The sequence below is a fragment of the Rhinoderma darwinii genome, chromosome 4, assembly GCF_050947455.1.
Source record: "Rhinoderma darwinii isolate aRhiDar2 chromosome 4, aRhiDar2.hap1, whole genome shotgun sequence".
Lineage (NCBI taxonomy): Eukaryota > Metazoa > Chordata > Amphibia > Anura > Rhinodermatidae > Rhinoderma > Rhinoderma darwinii.
The window spans coordinates 155458333-155475936 of record NC_134690.1 but is presented as its reverse complement, the minus strand read 5'-3'; the positions used below and the strand labels follow the sequence as shown (position 1 = coordinate 155475936).

At 42.3% G+C, this 17604-nt stretch overlaps 1 protein-coding gene across 4 annotated transcripts in view; it reads left to right on the top strand.

The window, feature by feature from the left end:
- The first annotated feature begins 6271 nt into the window (after positions 1-6271).
- Positions 6272-17604, top strand: part of OPA1 (OPA1 mitochondrial dynamin like GTPase) — a 110875-nt gene continuing 99542 nt past the window's right edge. For 2 of the 4 annotated variants that reach the window (XM_075861757.1, XM_075861755.1), the window contains exons 1-5: positions 6272-6391; positions 8931-9237; positions 10161-10257; positions 14897-15004; positions 16795-16848. In XM_075861757.1, the coding sequence (XP_075717872.1) occupies positions 6375-6391; positions 8931-9237; positions 10161-10257; positions 14897-15004; positions 16795-16848 (583 nt within the window). In that variant the 5' untranslated portion in view covers positions 6272-6374. The remainder of the gene's footprint in view (positions 6392-8930; positions 9238-10160; positions 10258-14896; positions 15005-16794; positions 16849-17604) is intronic. The other 2 variants (XM_075861758.1, XM_075861756.1) reach the window with 1 other exon arrangement.

The following is a 17604-nucleotide window of genomic DNA, read 5'->3' as shown; positions in this document are numbered from 1 at the left end:
AAAGGTTTACATAGCCTTGGATTGTAATTTATTAAAAGTGGGCCTTGTAGCCAATAAGTCTAATAACTGGCTCAAGCAAGTAGATCAGGATAAAGAAACAGCATCAGAAAAGTGTTGACTATATACTACTATTTGTTTATAAACACCTGTTATGTCTGTACCTAATATTGATGTGATCTATTACCACAAAACTAGTAGGTGTAAATATTCTATAATTGTGAATGTATACACACTTTGGACTTGACAGTGAACCATGTATAATATACCCTGAAGCTAGCAGGGTTTTATGGGTGGAAATGGTGGCAAACCCAGTATCTGCTGAAGCACCAGATAGCAGATAATATCCTAAATGTCAGGCCATTCAGGAGAAAATTTTGCACCTCCTGCGCTAATAGCTAAATTGATTATGTTGTCATGAAGCTGAATTGAATGTCCACCAATCAGTGCTGGCCATTTAAAAGAACCAAATTGATTATCGTGCAGTCGAGCGTTCAATGCTCGATTATCTGCTGGTCGTATCGTTTTAAAAAAGTAAAATATTATCGTATTTGGCAGCACATCTCCCTGTGTAAACAGGGAAACGCGCTGCCGACAAGCTTGTAACGTATGGGGATGAGCGATTGGAGTAACGACTGCTCGCTCCCATCCATAGCTCCATGTGACAGGAGAAAACGAGTGTCGATCAACGATCTCTTGTCGATCAACGATCTCTCGTTGATCGGTGCTCGCTGCTGTAAAAAGGCCTTTAGTTAGTGTTCTTTCTGACTGTAATATTATAAAACTGACTTGAATTTCCACCAATCAAAATGCATCACTGCCCAGAAGAACCAAATGGAACCAATCATGAGGTAATAGTCCTCCTAAATATGAGGTCATGAAGCTGACTCGGATTTCCAACAATCAGAGAGCATTACATTATAAATAGCAGCAGCCCTCTGCTCTGCTCATTCTGGGTTATTGTTTGATGCAGTAGTCTTTTGCTCCTTGTGAACATGTCAGAAAGAAAAAGTTGCAAAGGGAAGAGCAGAGGCACAGCCAGAAGCAGCAGAACATTCAGAGCGGGCCTGAAGTTTACAGTTGGCCGTATACACCACTTTCTGAAGAAAGGGAATTATGGCAGACGCTTCAGTGTCGATGCTCCAGTGTTCCTGGCTGCAGTGATGGAGTATATGACTGCGGAGCTCCTGTTCTCGGCTGGGTACGAGGCATCGTATTGGAACAGCCACTGCAATGTACCTCGTCAACTGCAACTGGCAATGCATGGAGATGTGGATCGGGATGAACTCCTAAAAAATGTCACTATAGCACAGGCAGACATGGTGCCTGTTAACGCAATCATGGGCCAAAATATATTAGACTGAAATTTGTAATGGGTATGTCAACCGATACCCGCCGCCCAGTGATTTATCCAGCTTCAAATCATGTTTTATCGATATATCAGAGAGGGATAACACACAGACGCTGCTGGTATGCTCAAAATACTCCTCTGAGGTTTATTGCCAAACTCAATTACAATAATATCATTCAAAAGGGGTGTAGGCTTGAGGTTAACCAATCAGAGGCAATGTGACAATAACGCTTATTTAGCCAATAGCATACCATGAGAATATTTCAAATGCAGTATTATAATTCTTCATTAAAATGTTGACATCAGGTAACACCTGGAGACACACATACAATAGAGTGGTGTTAGCTGTTCTTTCCCATAGAGGCCACATCAGTGTCTATTTTATTCTCATCTCACTCCCCTACTTTGTTATGAATAGTCTGTTCATACAATTGCAACTCCCCCAAGGTTAAACACACAGTTCTCCGTATAACTCTAGATAACAACTCGGAGAGACATATAACAAACTCTGCATTAATATACTTGCCTTAAAGGAGCAATGACTTTCTTATTCACTACAAAAGAACCAAGATAAAGACTCCAGACAAGATGGCTGCTGCTCAAAATGGATTCATTTAAACATTATTTTAATCACTTTCACAGTGCCCTAGATCCAAACCAAACCCCACTGGTCGGTCCAGCTGGAACAACAACATCCAGGCCTCTAAAAGCCTCTCTTATTGAGGGGGGATTCACACGAGCGTGATTTGGCAGCGTGTAGACCGCGTGGTTTTCGCGCGGCACGCAATGCCCTATAGAAGTCTATGGGGCAGTACACACAGTCCGTGTATTTTGCGCAGCGTTTGTTCGCTGCGCAAAATACGCGACAGGTTCAATAACTCTGCGTATTTCACGCATCACGCACCCATTGAAGTCAATGGGTGCGTGAAAACCAGGCAGGTCGCACGGAAGCTCTTCCGTGCGAACTGCGTGTTTGCGCAACAGCTGTCAAAAGGATGAATGGAAACAGAAAAGCACCACGTGCTTTTCTGTTTCCAAGCATCCAAACGGAGTGTCTTTGCGAGGAGCGAACCCCGACAACCGAGGCAAACTTCACCGGGTTCGGCCAAACTCGTTTTGGCCGAACCCGGCAAAAAAATTTCCGGTCCGCGACGTCGGGAGAGATTCACTGTGCATGGTGCTGAAAGAGTTAAACTGTTTCAGCACCATGGACAGTGACTTGCGATCCCAAAATACATTAACCTGTAAAAAAAAACGAAGTTCTAACTTACCGATTACTCCTGTCTCCTTCCTGCAGTCCGACCTCCCGGGATGACACTTCAGTTCAAGTGACAGCTCCAGCCAATCACAGGCCAAGCACAGGCTGCAGCCAATCACAGGCTGCAGCGGTCACTTGGACTGCCGCGTCATCCAGGGAGGTGGGGCCCGATGTCAAGAGAGGCGCGTCACCAAGGACGCGTCACCAAGGACGCGTCACCAAGGCAACGGCCGGGAAGTTCTCGGTAAGTAGGAACTTTATCTTTTTTTTTTACAGGATTTTCGCTGTTGTGTTCGGCATTCACTGTCGAGGGTGCTGAAAGATTTAGCTCTTTCAGCACCTTGGACAGTGACGGGCGTCGACAAGCCTCATCTTTATGATGGCGGCTGCGCGAAAATCACGCAGCCGCGCATCAGACACGCATGACACACGCAGCTGTCAAATGGTTTTTGCGCTCGCAAAACGCTGCGTTGTTTGCGCGCGCAAAAACGCAACGCTCGTGTGAATCTGCCCTGACTCAAAGGCCTTTTTTTAGGGTATGTTCACACAGCGTTATTTGTCAAGCAGAAAAATTCTGCCTCCAAATTTCTTTCCGGATTTTGGAGGTGGTTTTTAAAATGCAGGCGGTTTTTGATGCAGATTTTTTTTCTGCGTTTTTTTTAGGCAGATTTTTAAACACAGCCCACTGGAGATTGAACTATCCCACTGGGCCAAGAAAACTCTATCCATCCTTTTCCCATGTGCCATTTTATACATACTATTTGTAGAGAACACTTTTGCTCTTATTTTGTGAGCCAAATGTGTATAGGAGGTGAATATAGCAATACTTATATCTGCCGTGAAGGAGGCTGCTGGTGCTGTTGAGGAAGACATTCAGGGAAAGGGGATTCAAGAGGAGCTGCTTGTGGCTTGTTAGCCGTTAATGGCTTCTTTCTGAACATTCAAGATATTCCAACCCTTTTTTTTGATCTGTAAAATCTGCTAGCGTTTTTTTCAAGAGCGGAATATGCCTCATGTTTGTATGTCTGTGTTACGGGTCCGTGTTTATTATGGTTGCTTCCATCACTATATAGCATAAGGGTGGGGAGAGATCTCCTCTTGGGTAAGTCAGTATGTTGCTACACTAATCTGTAAATACATTTTCGTGACTACAATTGCCTGCACAAGACAGAGACCAGTAGTGAAGCGTAATGCAGCTAGTACATAGAAGGCCGCAAGCAGGCATTGGGAACATTTATTATATAACAGGGGGAACTTTCGACACGCATACACACTAGGGTTGTCACCAGGCCGCTAAACTACCAGCCGAGCCGGTATTTACACTGGGAGGCCGGAAATACCAAATGCAGTAATTTTGCATGTTCGGTGCACAGTCAGATTACTTTCTATTTGGGAAGAGCAATTTTACAGTGATTTATTAGCCCTCAATCACTAAGACCATACCTCCCACCGTCCCGGATTCAGCGGGACAGTCCTGAATTCCGGGTGGTGTCCCGCTTTCCCGGGCGGCCGGGGGTATGTCCCGCTGTCAACTGTATCTGCATCCTCAGGACACAGATACAGTTGAACTCAATACTAAAGCAGGGAACCACCAGCTCTCTGCTTCAGAATTAGTTCAGAGCGGAGGAGCAAAGGGAGCTCCTCCGCTCGCCTAGGACTCCCCGGGCACAGAGCTACTTTAAGCGCTGTGCTCGGGGAAGCCCTTGACATCACTGTCCATATATGGACGACAGCAAGCGTGATCTCGAGTAAGTGACACACATTAACGTTACCGAAGTGTCGGGAATGTGAATAGACATGGCGTCCTGGCTGGAGGTGATGTCAATTAACTCTCAAGACACTGCAGTAACGTTAACGTGTGAGTAAGGGCTCATTTACACAAGCGTGTTATACATCCGTGCAACGCACGTGATTTTCACGCGCGTCGCACGGACCTATATTAGTCTATGGGGCCGTGCAGACAGGTGCGTGATTTTGTCCTATATTTGTGCGCTGTTCGCGCATCACGCACCTATTGAAGTCAATGGGTGCGTGAAAATCACGCGCACCACACGGAAGCACTTCCGTGGGACAAGCGTGATTCGCGCAACAGCACTGAAAAGGATGAATGAAAACAGAAAGGCACCACGTGCTTTTCTGTTTACAAACATCCAAAGTGTCATAATGATGGCGGCTGCGCGAAAATCACACAGCCACGCATCATATGCTGATGACTCACGGAGCTGTTATGTGCCTTTGGCGCACGCAAAACGCCGTGTTTTTGCGTGCGCAAAACGCATACGCTCATGTAAATGAGCCCTAAGTGACAGCACATAGTGAACAACGCAGGATCACTATGTTCTGAGTAAATGAATGGAGAGAAGTGTATGATGCTGATTGGTCACTGATTGGTCAGCGTCATACACTTCTCTCCACAACACCCACTTGGTCAAAAGTAAAACACGCCCAGTTGGGCATTAAGAAAGTCATTAGCATAAAGCTAAAATTGCTCATAACTTGCTCAAAAGTGATCGTTTTTAAAATAAAAACCACTGCTGTTCTCTACATTCCAGCGCCAATCACATTATGTAGGAGATAGGGCACTTATAATCTGGTGACCGAGCCTCTTTAAAAGTTGGGAGGTATGCTAAAACTGGCATTTTTTACGTCTGTCAAAGAGAGGGAAATTGGAGTGATATATGCCAAATTTACAAAAAGGCGCACGCTCTAAATAAATTTGGTGCATTTTGACCTTTGAAACAGGTACAATTGTTGTGCATCATGCAGTTGACACCAAAAATAGTCGTAATTTGTTTCGTAAATTTGGGCCACTGTCTGAGAAGCTCCCAAACCTCACTGACTTTTAAGTCACGTCCCCAAAATCACCCACACTTTTAGGGTATATTTACATGTGCTGGTTTTGTGTCATTTTTTTTTTACTGTGAGGGTATGTTCACACGGCAGCGTCCGTTACGGCTGAAATTACGGAGCTGTTTTCAGGAGAAAACAGCTCCGTAATTTCAGCCGTCGTGGCATGTTGAGGCGCTTTTTCGCTGCGTCAAATACGGACGTAAATGGAGCTGTTTTTCCATGGAGTCAATGGAAAACGGCTCCATTTAACGTCTGAAGAAGTGACAGGCACTTCTTTGACGCGGGCGTCTATTTACGCCCCGCCTTTGGACAGCGGGGCGTAAAAAAAATGACCGTCGGAACAGAACATCGTAAGACCCATTCAAATGAATGGGCAGATGTTTTCCGACGCTATCGAGCCGCATTTTCGGACGTAAATCGAGGCGGAAAACGCCCGAATTACGTCCGTAAATAAGCCGTGTGAACATACCCTGATTTGCACAAAATGACAGCCAAAAAAACGCCTTAAAACCGGCACATGTTCATACATTATAAACCTGGGTGGTATTTTCTTTTTGGGGCGAAAAAGTTGGTAAAACCTATATTATACCAGAGAGACTTTTCTGGCCTTCTTGTCAGTAATCAGTAATCTTCGTCCAGCCTGGTATGGCTGATGACAGGTGTCTAGCTAACTAAATACTAATTTATATATTCCATATGATACATTGAGAACACATCGGATAACACACAGTTCTTTTCCTGCGCGCCAGAACCATTATACCCCGGAAGCTTGTATCCACGGCGTCTATTCCATGACGAACCCAATTACGCCTGCACTCCGTTCTATTCCGGAAGTGTAGCCAGTGACAGCTTCGGGTGCCCTTGTTTGGTCGCTCAGCTGGATGTGAGGGAGCAGGCGCGGCTTCCCGGTCACACATAATGTTGCGGGCCGCCTGGTGAGTACAAAGCTTCGTTACCAATCATTCCCCGTCCTTGTGTACCAGCTCCACAGTGGCCTGCCCAAGTGTCACATGTGGAGCTCATAGCCCCCGGAGGTACATAGGAAGATCCTGCCTGGTACTGTGACAGCTGACTGGATGTGCTGCATCTTCTCCCACGTCTCGTTCACAGGACATGGTGACAGAATCACGGAAGTCCAGTTATTTACCACTATAGGTTCTTTTCAATATGAAAGTATAAATATTGGTGTAACCGTATATCTGCCAGTGTAAAGAAAGGAATAGATGTAAGGATTCCTTGCAGATGAGACAAACAATCCTATCTATCTATATATATATATGATTATTTACCTGATCTGCTGTGAATCTTTACTTCTATTATGTGTATATATCTATATATAGGTGGGTGCTGCACACTTATTAGAGCGCTGTGTTCTGTGTGCCCGTTTTCTGCATGGCAGCTTTGCCGCTCAACGTCTGTTATTGAACTATTATAAATACTTGCGAGACTTAATTTGTCTGATCTGTGGGAATCTTTACACCAACATGCCATTTTACAGAATGAAACAGTATGGCGGTAGTGCTAGGTGACACCTGGGAACAGCTTACTCACCTTGGTCCTATGACCCCTTATGTCCTGTAACTGCAGGCTATATTAATGGGATTTTATAGCAAGGCTACCCATACGAAGTATAGGTGACAAATAAGCTGCATAGATAAAAATATATTAAAGGCTATATCTTTTGCATTTTTTATTTTTTTTAAAATGTTTGTTTGGTGCAACTTTCTAAATACTAATATTAAAAATAATTTTTACTTTTTGAGATACAGCTGCTTTGCATCCTGTATACAGAACAGCTGTATGTAGCGTTGAAACCTGTATCTATCAGGTCAGCAGCAGCAGGTCCTGACACGCAGGATCGAGCTGTTACAGATCACATCTAAATTGATAATCAGTCAGTGCCGCTGACCTGGCACATTCAGGTCTCAGAGTAAGATATAGCTGCTCTGTATACAGGATATAAAGCAGCTGTATCTCAAAAAGTAAAAATAATTTTTTAATATCAGTTTTTAGAAAGTTGCACAAAACACACTGATATATATATATATATATATATATATATATATATATTTATTTAAAAGGTGTACATAGCCTTTAAGGAATTAACCATAAAAGTCCTGCATTTTTAATAATGGGAAGGTCCATCTTGGGCACACTTACTAATACTGACAGCTGAGCGGTACACCAGTATACAATTACAGGATAGAGTATTCTGTGTTCTCCAAGATCTCACTCTCCTATTGAGGTATACGGTAGCAAATCTGTTGCACAAAAAGCCAAATGAATGAGTTGTACACGTGCAAAAGTATAAGGCTATGTGCACACGGTGAGAGGCTTTTACGTCTGAAAAGACAGACTGTTTTCAGGAGAAACCAGCTGCCTCGTTTCAGACGTAAATGCAGCTCCTCGCATTTTGCGAGGCTTCTCTGACAGCCGTAAATCTTGAGCTGCTCTTCATTGAGTTCAATGAAGAACGGCTCAAATTACGTCTGAAAGAAGTGTCCTGCACTTCTTTTGACGAGGCTGTATTTTTACGCGTCGTCGTTTGACAGCTGTCAAACGACGACACGTAAATGACAGGTTGTCTGCACAGTACGTCGGCAAACCCATTCAAATGAATGGGCAGATGTTTGCCGACGTATTGTAGCCCTATTTTCAGACGTAAAACTAGGCATAATACGCCTCGTATACGTCTGAAAATAGGTCGTGTGAACCCAGCCTCATAGTTAGTCGAAAAACTGTGTTGGGTTTAGGGGGTTGGTAAATATGGGGCTTAGCGTAAACACCATTATTTTCAATATAGTTGTGCCTGAAAACTGGCATTATTGAATTGATAAAGGGGCCCACTATGTTTTTGTGGTATTTTGCTACTGTTGATTTGTATTTGTAAAAATAAATGTTACCTATGTGAGTATATGGAAATTTATGAGTTCCAATCAACATACAACTTTGTATTCCTGGTTCAATTTGTATCTTTATATCGCCGTTTTTGTGCCCGAAAATACATTGAAAAAATTTTGTTCGGGCCAAACGCCATATTTATGAAGTGCTGCTTCATAGTCTCAACAAGCGAGTCTCATTTATCAAAATTTTCTGACACTACTGTATAATACAATGCCATGTGTGATCTGGCATTGTTTCTATCTTATGCTAGATTCATCAGCTGGGTGTTTGCCCTGTTGATGAAACGGGCATAGGCAGCACTGCGGGATAGACTGGCACACCGTTAGAATGGGTTGTGTCTGGTATTGCAGCTTAGCCCCAAGTGAATGAGGCCGGGCTGCAATACCACGTGCAACCATAGGCACGTGGATACTGTTTTAGAAAGATAGCAGCCGTTTTTTTTTATTATTCTGGACAACCCATCTAAGATGCCATGTATAGCACAAAGCAACATAACGTTATATGCTGCTGGTAATTTCTGTAGGATTAATGTTTATAGCAGAATTTATAAAACATTTTCTTATTTTGCAGCGTTGTGTGCAGAGGGACGATAAATAAACACGTTGTAAAAGAAGCCAAATCACCAATACAGGACCTGTTTATTCGTAGCGTTCACCATTTTTCAAGAGTGCGCATTCCGCGGCCTTTACCCCGTCCATCAGTAAGATGCTACACTTTTTTGTCTCGCCTCCCACTACGGAGGAGCAAACTTTTGCCTTTGAATCTGGTTTATCAAACTCAGCGGAACTTTTGGGTTGCCAGGTTGGCATCAAGGCTGTTAAAAATTCGATATCTTGTGTTAGGATCAGCTGTTGGTGGTGGATATACCGCTAAAAAGGTATGTACCTTGTATTTAATTTTTTTTTTTACTTTTAATTTTTTTTCCTTGGACCATACCCCCCACCATTTCAGACCTACGGTCCACTGTTGTGTTGGCTTTCTATATGCACATTTTCTGCAGTTAGCCAACGAGGTGGAGCCAGCTTCCTTGCCTCTAATAATGACTAATCCGCCCAAGGCAGCTTATGGGTAGTTAACGCCCTGTTGGCTAACTACAGCAAATTAGCATAGAGGGAGCCAACACCACAGTGGGCCATATTTCTGGAACCGGGGTGGGGTGACTAAGGGCGCCAGGGAAAAAGAAAAACACCGCCATGGAATCAGGGAGTCCGCACTATTCAAGTCGATCAACCAATTCAACTTACATGACCTCGTGACAGGTCCTCTTTAAAGACCCAGGATTGCTGAGGTTCCGTCTCCTTGACTATCCTATGGTATGAAAAATTTGTGGCATTATAAATATTCTGAAAATAGGAATGACCCAGGTCAGTGAATCAATTTAATTGTACTTCCACATGCACAGAGGATGTCGGATATTTATCTACCTGTTTAGTCAGAAACACTTTGTTCCAGTGTTGCAGCCTACAGCAGATGAACATATTTAATATTAAGGCTCTGTTCACTCTTGCATTTGGGTTTCCATCAAACTTTCCGGTATTTTGGACGGTAAAAGTAGCCCAGTTTGCAACTCTATTCACCCTGTCAAAAAGACCAAAACCCTAAAGGACCCCGTTAAAGTCAATTAGGTCAGTGTCAGATTTGATTTGATGAAAATGTATCCATCACAGCGGTCTCTCTTTATGACAAAGAAATGGGTTATATATGTAACGAATGGCAGAACCCGTGGCTGTTAGTAGATAAAATGACTGTTATGGTTTAAAAACTGTCGTTTATTTTGTGCTTATCAATTTGATCTTCCAGACATTCGACCAATGGAAAGATATGTTCCCGGATCTCAGTGAATACAAATGGGTTGTGCCAGATTTTGTATGGGATTTGGATGAACATATTAATTTTGGTAAGTAATTTGTGTGATCTTTTGTAAGCAAGGTTGGATCCGCCTGCGATATAAATGGGTTGTCCCACGAAAGACATTAATCTCCTATCTACACAATGGGTGACAAATATCTGATCACTGGGGGACCCACTGATCACTAGAATGGGGGTCCTAAGCGCCTCCTTATGACCGCAGTGAGGAGGAGTTTGAACGGAGCGGTGGTCACGCATGCACCCTTGCGCTCCATTCAACATCCATGGAGCGGAGTACAGGCAACAGGCTCCTGTATTTGACTTTCCATTCAGAATGTGTGCAGCATATATTTCCGCTTTAAAGGCCATTTAAACCCTTGCACACTTTTTTTTTAATATATAATACATTAACGTATTATGATGTTTAAACAACTTTTGAATAGTTTTTTTTTATTTAATAGTTTTTTTACTTTTTGAGAAACCGCTTCTATGTATCCCGGATACATAGAAGCTGTATCTTGTGCTCAGAGCCGACTCTTGTCCGGTCAGCAGGACTGACTGCCTCAGTGACAGCGGGTCCCGAGTGTCTCTGACACGCAGGATCCACCTATTATCGATCATATGTCATTTCATGAACTCTAGACAGTAATCTATCAAGGAAGGCTTTCATTGCATCCCATAAGCCTGTGGTTACCAAGCCGTCGTGAAACTGGAAGCATTCTCTCAACTGTTGTAGAACATCGGCTGTATCCAGTCATTTCAAACAAAACGGGTTGAGTTTCCACCCTAATGCATGCCCAGGGGATGCATTTATTAGTTGGGGGTGTAGGGATATTGGGGAATAATCTGACAAGGATCATATAGTATATCTCAGAGATATATGGCCGCATGAAGTAATTGCATACCCCTAGGCAAATCTGTATTAGGGACGAATACGTTCTAGAAGCACGTTAATTCTTCTGTATCCCAGGGTATTTTGTTTGCCACACATCGTTCAATCAAGGTCACCAAGAAGTCTTCCAAAGGTAGCATGAGTAGTTAAAGATACAGGTGCTTGCACCGCAAATGTATCTAATGCTTGCCCTATATAGTCATTAAAGTCACCCATTATGATTCACGGGGCGTTTGGGGCATTTTAAGCAAATTCTAATGCTTTGCTCAGGACCACACTGAAGTAGGGAGGGAAAATATATATTACAATTAATATATGTTCTACTGAGTACAGTTTGCAATGCACTCCCACATATGTACCCTCTCTGCCCACTATGGAATGAGTATGCCTAAACTGTATATCTTAATGTATCAGCAAACCTACCCCTCTGGAGTAAGCAGAAAAGACTTCATAATAGTCTAACCAAATCTATTTTTTTGGAGAAAATGTTTAGTGTCTGGGGTTTATATGTGTTTTCTGCAACCCTGTTATGGAGGGCATTAATTTTTAATATATTCAAAGATGGCAAAACTCTTAGTGGGCTTCCGCATAACTCTGGCATTCCACAACATCAGGTCCACAGCTCCCGCCATGACACCATTATATGCCTAAACAGGATACCGTTAATATGGGAAAATTACATCCAAAGAGTATAGATAAACAGATAAGGAAATAGTATCAAGTAAAGATTGGCTGCATGAGTAATTCCCAACTCTTCCTTACCACTCCTTCAAAACAATACGGCATACAAATACCCATTTTACTCTCCGAAGAGAGATGGAGCTATAGCAAAGCACCCAGACAAAATATAGCAAAACATCTTCTACAGATTGAGTGCATACTCTACACACCAGCCAGCATTACTCTTGTAGTGGCCGGTATCGTGATAGGAAGCTCTGCTGCTCTATTGGGAGGAAAAAGACATTCTAACTTTTTAACCTGCAAAGGAACCAGTTACGACCCATATACTCGGACCCGAAAAACCATGACAAACAGCAAAAAACTCTGTTTCCCTTTTATTTCAAATGTGTCTCAACAGCAAGAGATTTTCTTTCAATGGATCAGTTCCTGACATTTTGGCTTCTTTAGTATCCAGCCATCTCAGGGCATCCTTGGGAGAGTCAAGGAACATAGTAGTCCCTAAAGCCGCTATTTTTAGCTTTGCCAGTTAGATCATTAAATAGGGAGCTTCGAGTTAGCGGAGTTTCTTAACCCTTTCAGGACTGAGGCGTTTTTGCTTTTTCATTTAGATTTTTCACTCCCCACCATAAACTTTTTTTTTTTTTTTCTGTCAATGGAGTGGTGTGAGGAGTTGTAGTTTCTATTGGCACTATTTTAAAATAAAATATAATGTAATGGGGGGGGGGGGGGGCTGAAATAGGAAAAAAATGGTGATTCCTCCATTGTTTTTTGGGTTTGGTTTTCACAGGTTTCATTTTGCGGTAAAAACGACAACTTGATTTTATTCTGGGGCTCAATGCCATTACGGTGATACCAAATTTATATAGGTTTTTTTTATATTTTACTACTTCTACAAATGAAAACCTATTTGTTAAAAAAAAAAAATCTGTATTACCGTATTCTGAGAGCCATAACTTTTTTTTTTTTTTTTTCGTCGATTAAAGGGAATGTGTCGCTAGAAATGTTTTTTTTTTTTTGTTAATTATTATTATTTGAGTGATTACACATTGTTTTAATTTTTTCACAAGTCAGGAAATATTATAAATTAGATTCTAATTTATAAAATTTCCATGTGCTGGCCACTAGAGGGAGCAGTTCCCAAAATTGCAGCATGGTCAATGTGGTAAAGCAACCTCATTGTTTTATGCTGGAAATTTAGGGTAGACACACTCGCTCTAGTGTCCCCACACAATCCCCCCTCCCTTATTCTGGTTAGTGCCAGGAGAAGGAGGGGGTTGAATCTTCAAACCTCCTACACTGTGTGCCGCCATTTTCTGAGCGACTGCACATTGTAGGAGGATTAGATACAGTGCTAAGCAGACCCTATCAGATGAACATACACGCACATAATACACACATCACATACACGATCATTAATTACCTGCTCCTGCCGCCTCCGCTCCTATTCCTTGCGCCTTCGCTTCCTTGAACATATGGCCGGAAGCCGCAGCCGGAAGTCGTCATCTTACTGTCCGGCAGCGGCTTCCGGTCCACTTGAAAATGGCGCCGGATTTCGCTCTGCGAACGAGCTTAGTTTTGGTCTGTGTGGGAGCGGCGTACCCTGCAGAGAATGGAACGGCTCCCGTTCGCATTCTCTATGGGGATGTATGTGCCGTATTCCATCTGTGTATATGTCGTTAATCTACACATACAGAGATGAAAAAAAAAATGGCAGCCCCCATAGAGAAGAAAAAACAAAGTAAAAAGTAGAACACAAATAAATAAAATTTATGTTAATATCATACTAAAAGCAATATAATAAAAAAAAATACAAAATGTAATGACCCCTTCCCTTTAAGTGGTATAAGGGCTTATTTTTTGCGGGACGAGCTGGTACATACAACTTTTTGTTCACTTTTTATTGCATTTTTTCTTAGTGCTAAGGTGACCAAAAAACAGTGATTTTGTTTTCTGTTTTTTTTTTGTTTTTTTACAGCGTTCACCGTGCAAGTTAAATAATGTGGTGAAAAATGGGAAAAGTTATATTTTATTTTTATAACTTTTAATATATATATTTTTTCACTACTAAAACTTTATAAAACTTTTTTTTTTTTAATGGATTTTATTAGTCCCCCTAGGGGACTTGAACCAGCGATCGCTGGTACAATACACTGCAATACTAATGTATTGCAGTATATTTTCATTTTTCAGGCTTCTTTTAAGCCCTGCCAGATGCAAGGTTTAACAAAGGCAGAGTGAAGGCCTTCATTATGCCCCTGAGCTGCCATGACAACCATCGGCACCTCACGGTCGCATCCCCGGCGGACAAAAGCTGTCGGAGGGGGCCCGCCCTCTCTTTCTAATGCCATAGATGCCACGGTCGCGATTGACTGCGGCATCTAAGGGGTTATACGGCCAGGAACAGCGCGAACGCTGTTCCTGGCAGTTAGTCTCGGGTGTCAACCATTATATACAGCTGACCCCCGCAGAGCTCGAGCCCGCTCCATACGCCGCCACCTGCACCAGGACGTGCTATTACGTCCAGGTGCGAGGGGTTAATATCCAAGAATTGTGCCCTTCTCCTTTGTACGTCCACTGAATAATGAGAAGAGATTCATATTTTCGTTCCATTAATGGAATTAATATCAAATCTTTATCTTTGTAGTGCAAAATCTTCTTTAGGGCCCTATGCCTCCCTATGCCCGGAGACCCAGTGCTCTCAGTCCACAATAAATAAATGTCTCTTTTCCAAAGGTTTCAAACAAGGTATCAGAATCCCACCTCTCAGCTTTCTCAGGGACTCCCACCAAGTAGACGTTATTTTACCAAAGTCGATTTTCAAGACTGTCTGCTGTAGTGAATAACGCAGTCACATGCTGGTTGTTTTTCTGGATATCTCCATGTATAGGAGAAATCGTATTTTCGATGTTACTTAGTCTACCTTCCACCGCTGTAGTGCTTTTTGTAGGTCATTATGAAAAAGTTGGTAAAAACCCGGTAAATTGCATATAATTCTAGAGGACCCCTTTTAATTTGTAACAATTCCTCTCTATGTACTGTCCGTTTTTGTATATGAGCTTCCAATGCTACTTGACAGGTTTTTGGAACATTTTAACCCTTGTCTTCTTCTTTGCAGATAAGCTCAGTAAAGCTCTTCCGGATTCTGAGGAGCTGGCTAAGCTTTTGCCTGATTTTGAGAAGCTAGGACAAAGCTTTAGCTCATTAAAAGGATGGCTATCGTCAGGTGGGCAAGATTTGTAAGCCTATCCATGATTTATCCTGCAGAAATTCATTTTTTTTTATCTTAAAGGAATTGAATGTCTCCTATATAACACAATTGGGGCCATGCATCAATAATGTTATTTGTATGGCACACTTGTTTTAATTCTATTGCCTGGGAATCTGAAACCTGATATTGGATGACACGTGATACATTTATTACAGCTTGCAGAGAAGTAAATCTACAACGGTTCTAGGCTGTCACACGTGCAAGCCAGTGGTTATCCTAGCATTGAAAACCAGCGCACATGAGGATATGTAAATGCGTATGTTGATATATAGTGACATCTTGCAAACACAAACCCCTTTGTAAAAAGAATTTGGCTTCTCTAATACCCATTGATCAACTATTCTCGCCAGGGTAAGCTTGGCTACTCTCACACACTTCTCCTAAGGCCACTGCAGGGGAAATGTAGTATTACATGCCATCCATACAAATTAATGGCCAACCACATAATACATGGACGGGCTGGGTCTGCATGAGTGAGAGCCGCTCGAGATCCTCCTCTGACGTGATCTGATAGGTTATAAAGGTTTCATCATTGGCCGTCCTCCTTCAGTCTCCAATATGATGAATGAGTAATACTTTGCTAAATATTGGTGTATAAACCATACTTACTGACACCGCTTTCTTTTGCAATTGCAAATTGTTAGACTTTTAAACAAATTCTGTACTGTTAAAACGAAATGAAAAGATGTATTATATTTAATCTGGCAATACATATTAGACAAATGTTAGATGATCGTGCCTGCGATTTGTGGTCTTCTGGGAGCTCTAGCAGCGGCTTTTACCCTTTCCTTCTAGCAGTAACCATTCATACTAGGCCAATCTGAGGACGCGTGCTTAATAAACTTGTCTGGTGGTGGGTATGCGTGCTTAATAAACTTGTCTGGTGGTGGGTATGCGTGCTTAATAAACTTGTCTGGTGGTGGGTATGCGTGCTTAATAAACCTGTCTGGTGGTGGGTATGCGTGCTTAATAAACCTGTCTGGTGGTGGGTATGCGTGCTTAATAAACCTGTCTGGTGGTGGGTATGCGTGTTTAATAAACCTGTCTGGTGGTGGGTATGCGTGCTTAATAAACCTGTCTGGTGGTGGGTATGCGTGCTTAATAAACCTGTCTGGTGGTGGGTATGCGTGCTTAATAAACCTGTCTGGTGGTGGGTATGCGTGCTTAATAAACCTGTCTGGTGGTGGGTATGCGTGTTTAATAAACTTGTCCGGTGGTGGGTATGCGTGTTTAATAAACCTGTCTGGTGGTGGGTATGCGTGTTTAATAAACCTGTCTGGTGGTGGGTATGCGTGTTTAATAAACCTGTCTGGTGGTGGGTATGCGTGTTTAATAAACCTGTCTGGTGGTGGGTATGCGTGTTTAATAAACCTGTCTGGTGGTGGGTATGCGTGTTTAATAAACCTGTCTGGTGGTGGGTATGCGTGTTTAATAAACCTGTCTGGTGGTGGGTATGCGTGTTTAATTGATGTGTATTGTGGTTTATAGAAAGATCCACTTAACCTTTTTTGCATGTTCATTATCTGACGTGGGGTATAATACATTTTTTTACTGCCTGACTTAATTATTATGTGATACTAATAGTTTCTCTGTATTTCTTACTGTACTTTGTCCAGCATGTCTGTTTTAGTTGTATACTTTCCATTAATAAGGAGAACATCAGGAGGTGGGATTCCTTTCCAGGTTTTACATGCTTTCATGCCTCACAATATATTTTTCATCTTTTTTTTGCTGGTTTTTCACAGGTCACAATTTGGTTAGTGAAGTCATAGGACCTTCTGATCTGCTTCTGTTGTTAGGTGTGTAATGCCATCTCTGTCGCCAATGCAAACACATTCAGTTCTATTCTACTGCATATCGATATGCAGAATTAAAGTTAGAAGTTAGGAGGGCAATAAGATGAGAAGATATAGAGAGAGCGCACATGGCTGACATTTAACAAAGCAAATTTAATGATTAGGCAAATGTCTGAGACCTTATTAGTTCAAAGTGTAAAATGCTCAAACTTTGTCTTGTAAGTCCTCCAAGCTAAGATCTGTGTATGGACTTGTATGGGCTTACACATGGACATCCTTATGCCCCGTTCACATCGCGTTTTTGCCGTATATTTAGCTCGTACGCCAGGAAAGCTTACAACGTACACGATAAATGTGTCCATAGGGCTTTATTAGCCTGGCGGAAGGCAAAAGATTGCCCTTTTGGCTACTCCATACAGCAGGATCCCGTAAAAAAAACGTGGTAAACATTTTTAACATGTGAGCGTTGGGTTCAGGTATACCGTGGTATGGCATACGTCACAGGCATTTGTTAAACATATACATCATTTGCTTTTCAACAGCTTTCGATAACCCAAACGTTTAACAGATGCCCTAATAGTCTATGGGGGTGGAAGCTCGTGACGCCCAACAGTGGCATCCGTTATCCATAGCCTATTATGGAATTCATTACATGGAATATGCTACATCTTAAAAAGACAATGAGAGTGCATGATGTATGCGTTTAACAGATCCCATAATAGTCGATGGGTGATGGATGCCACTGTTAGGCATCCGTCA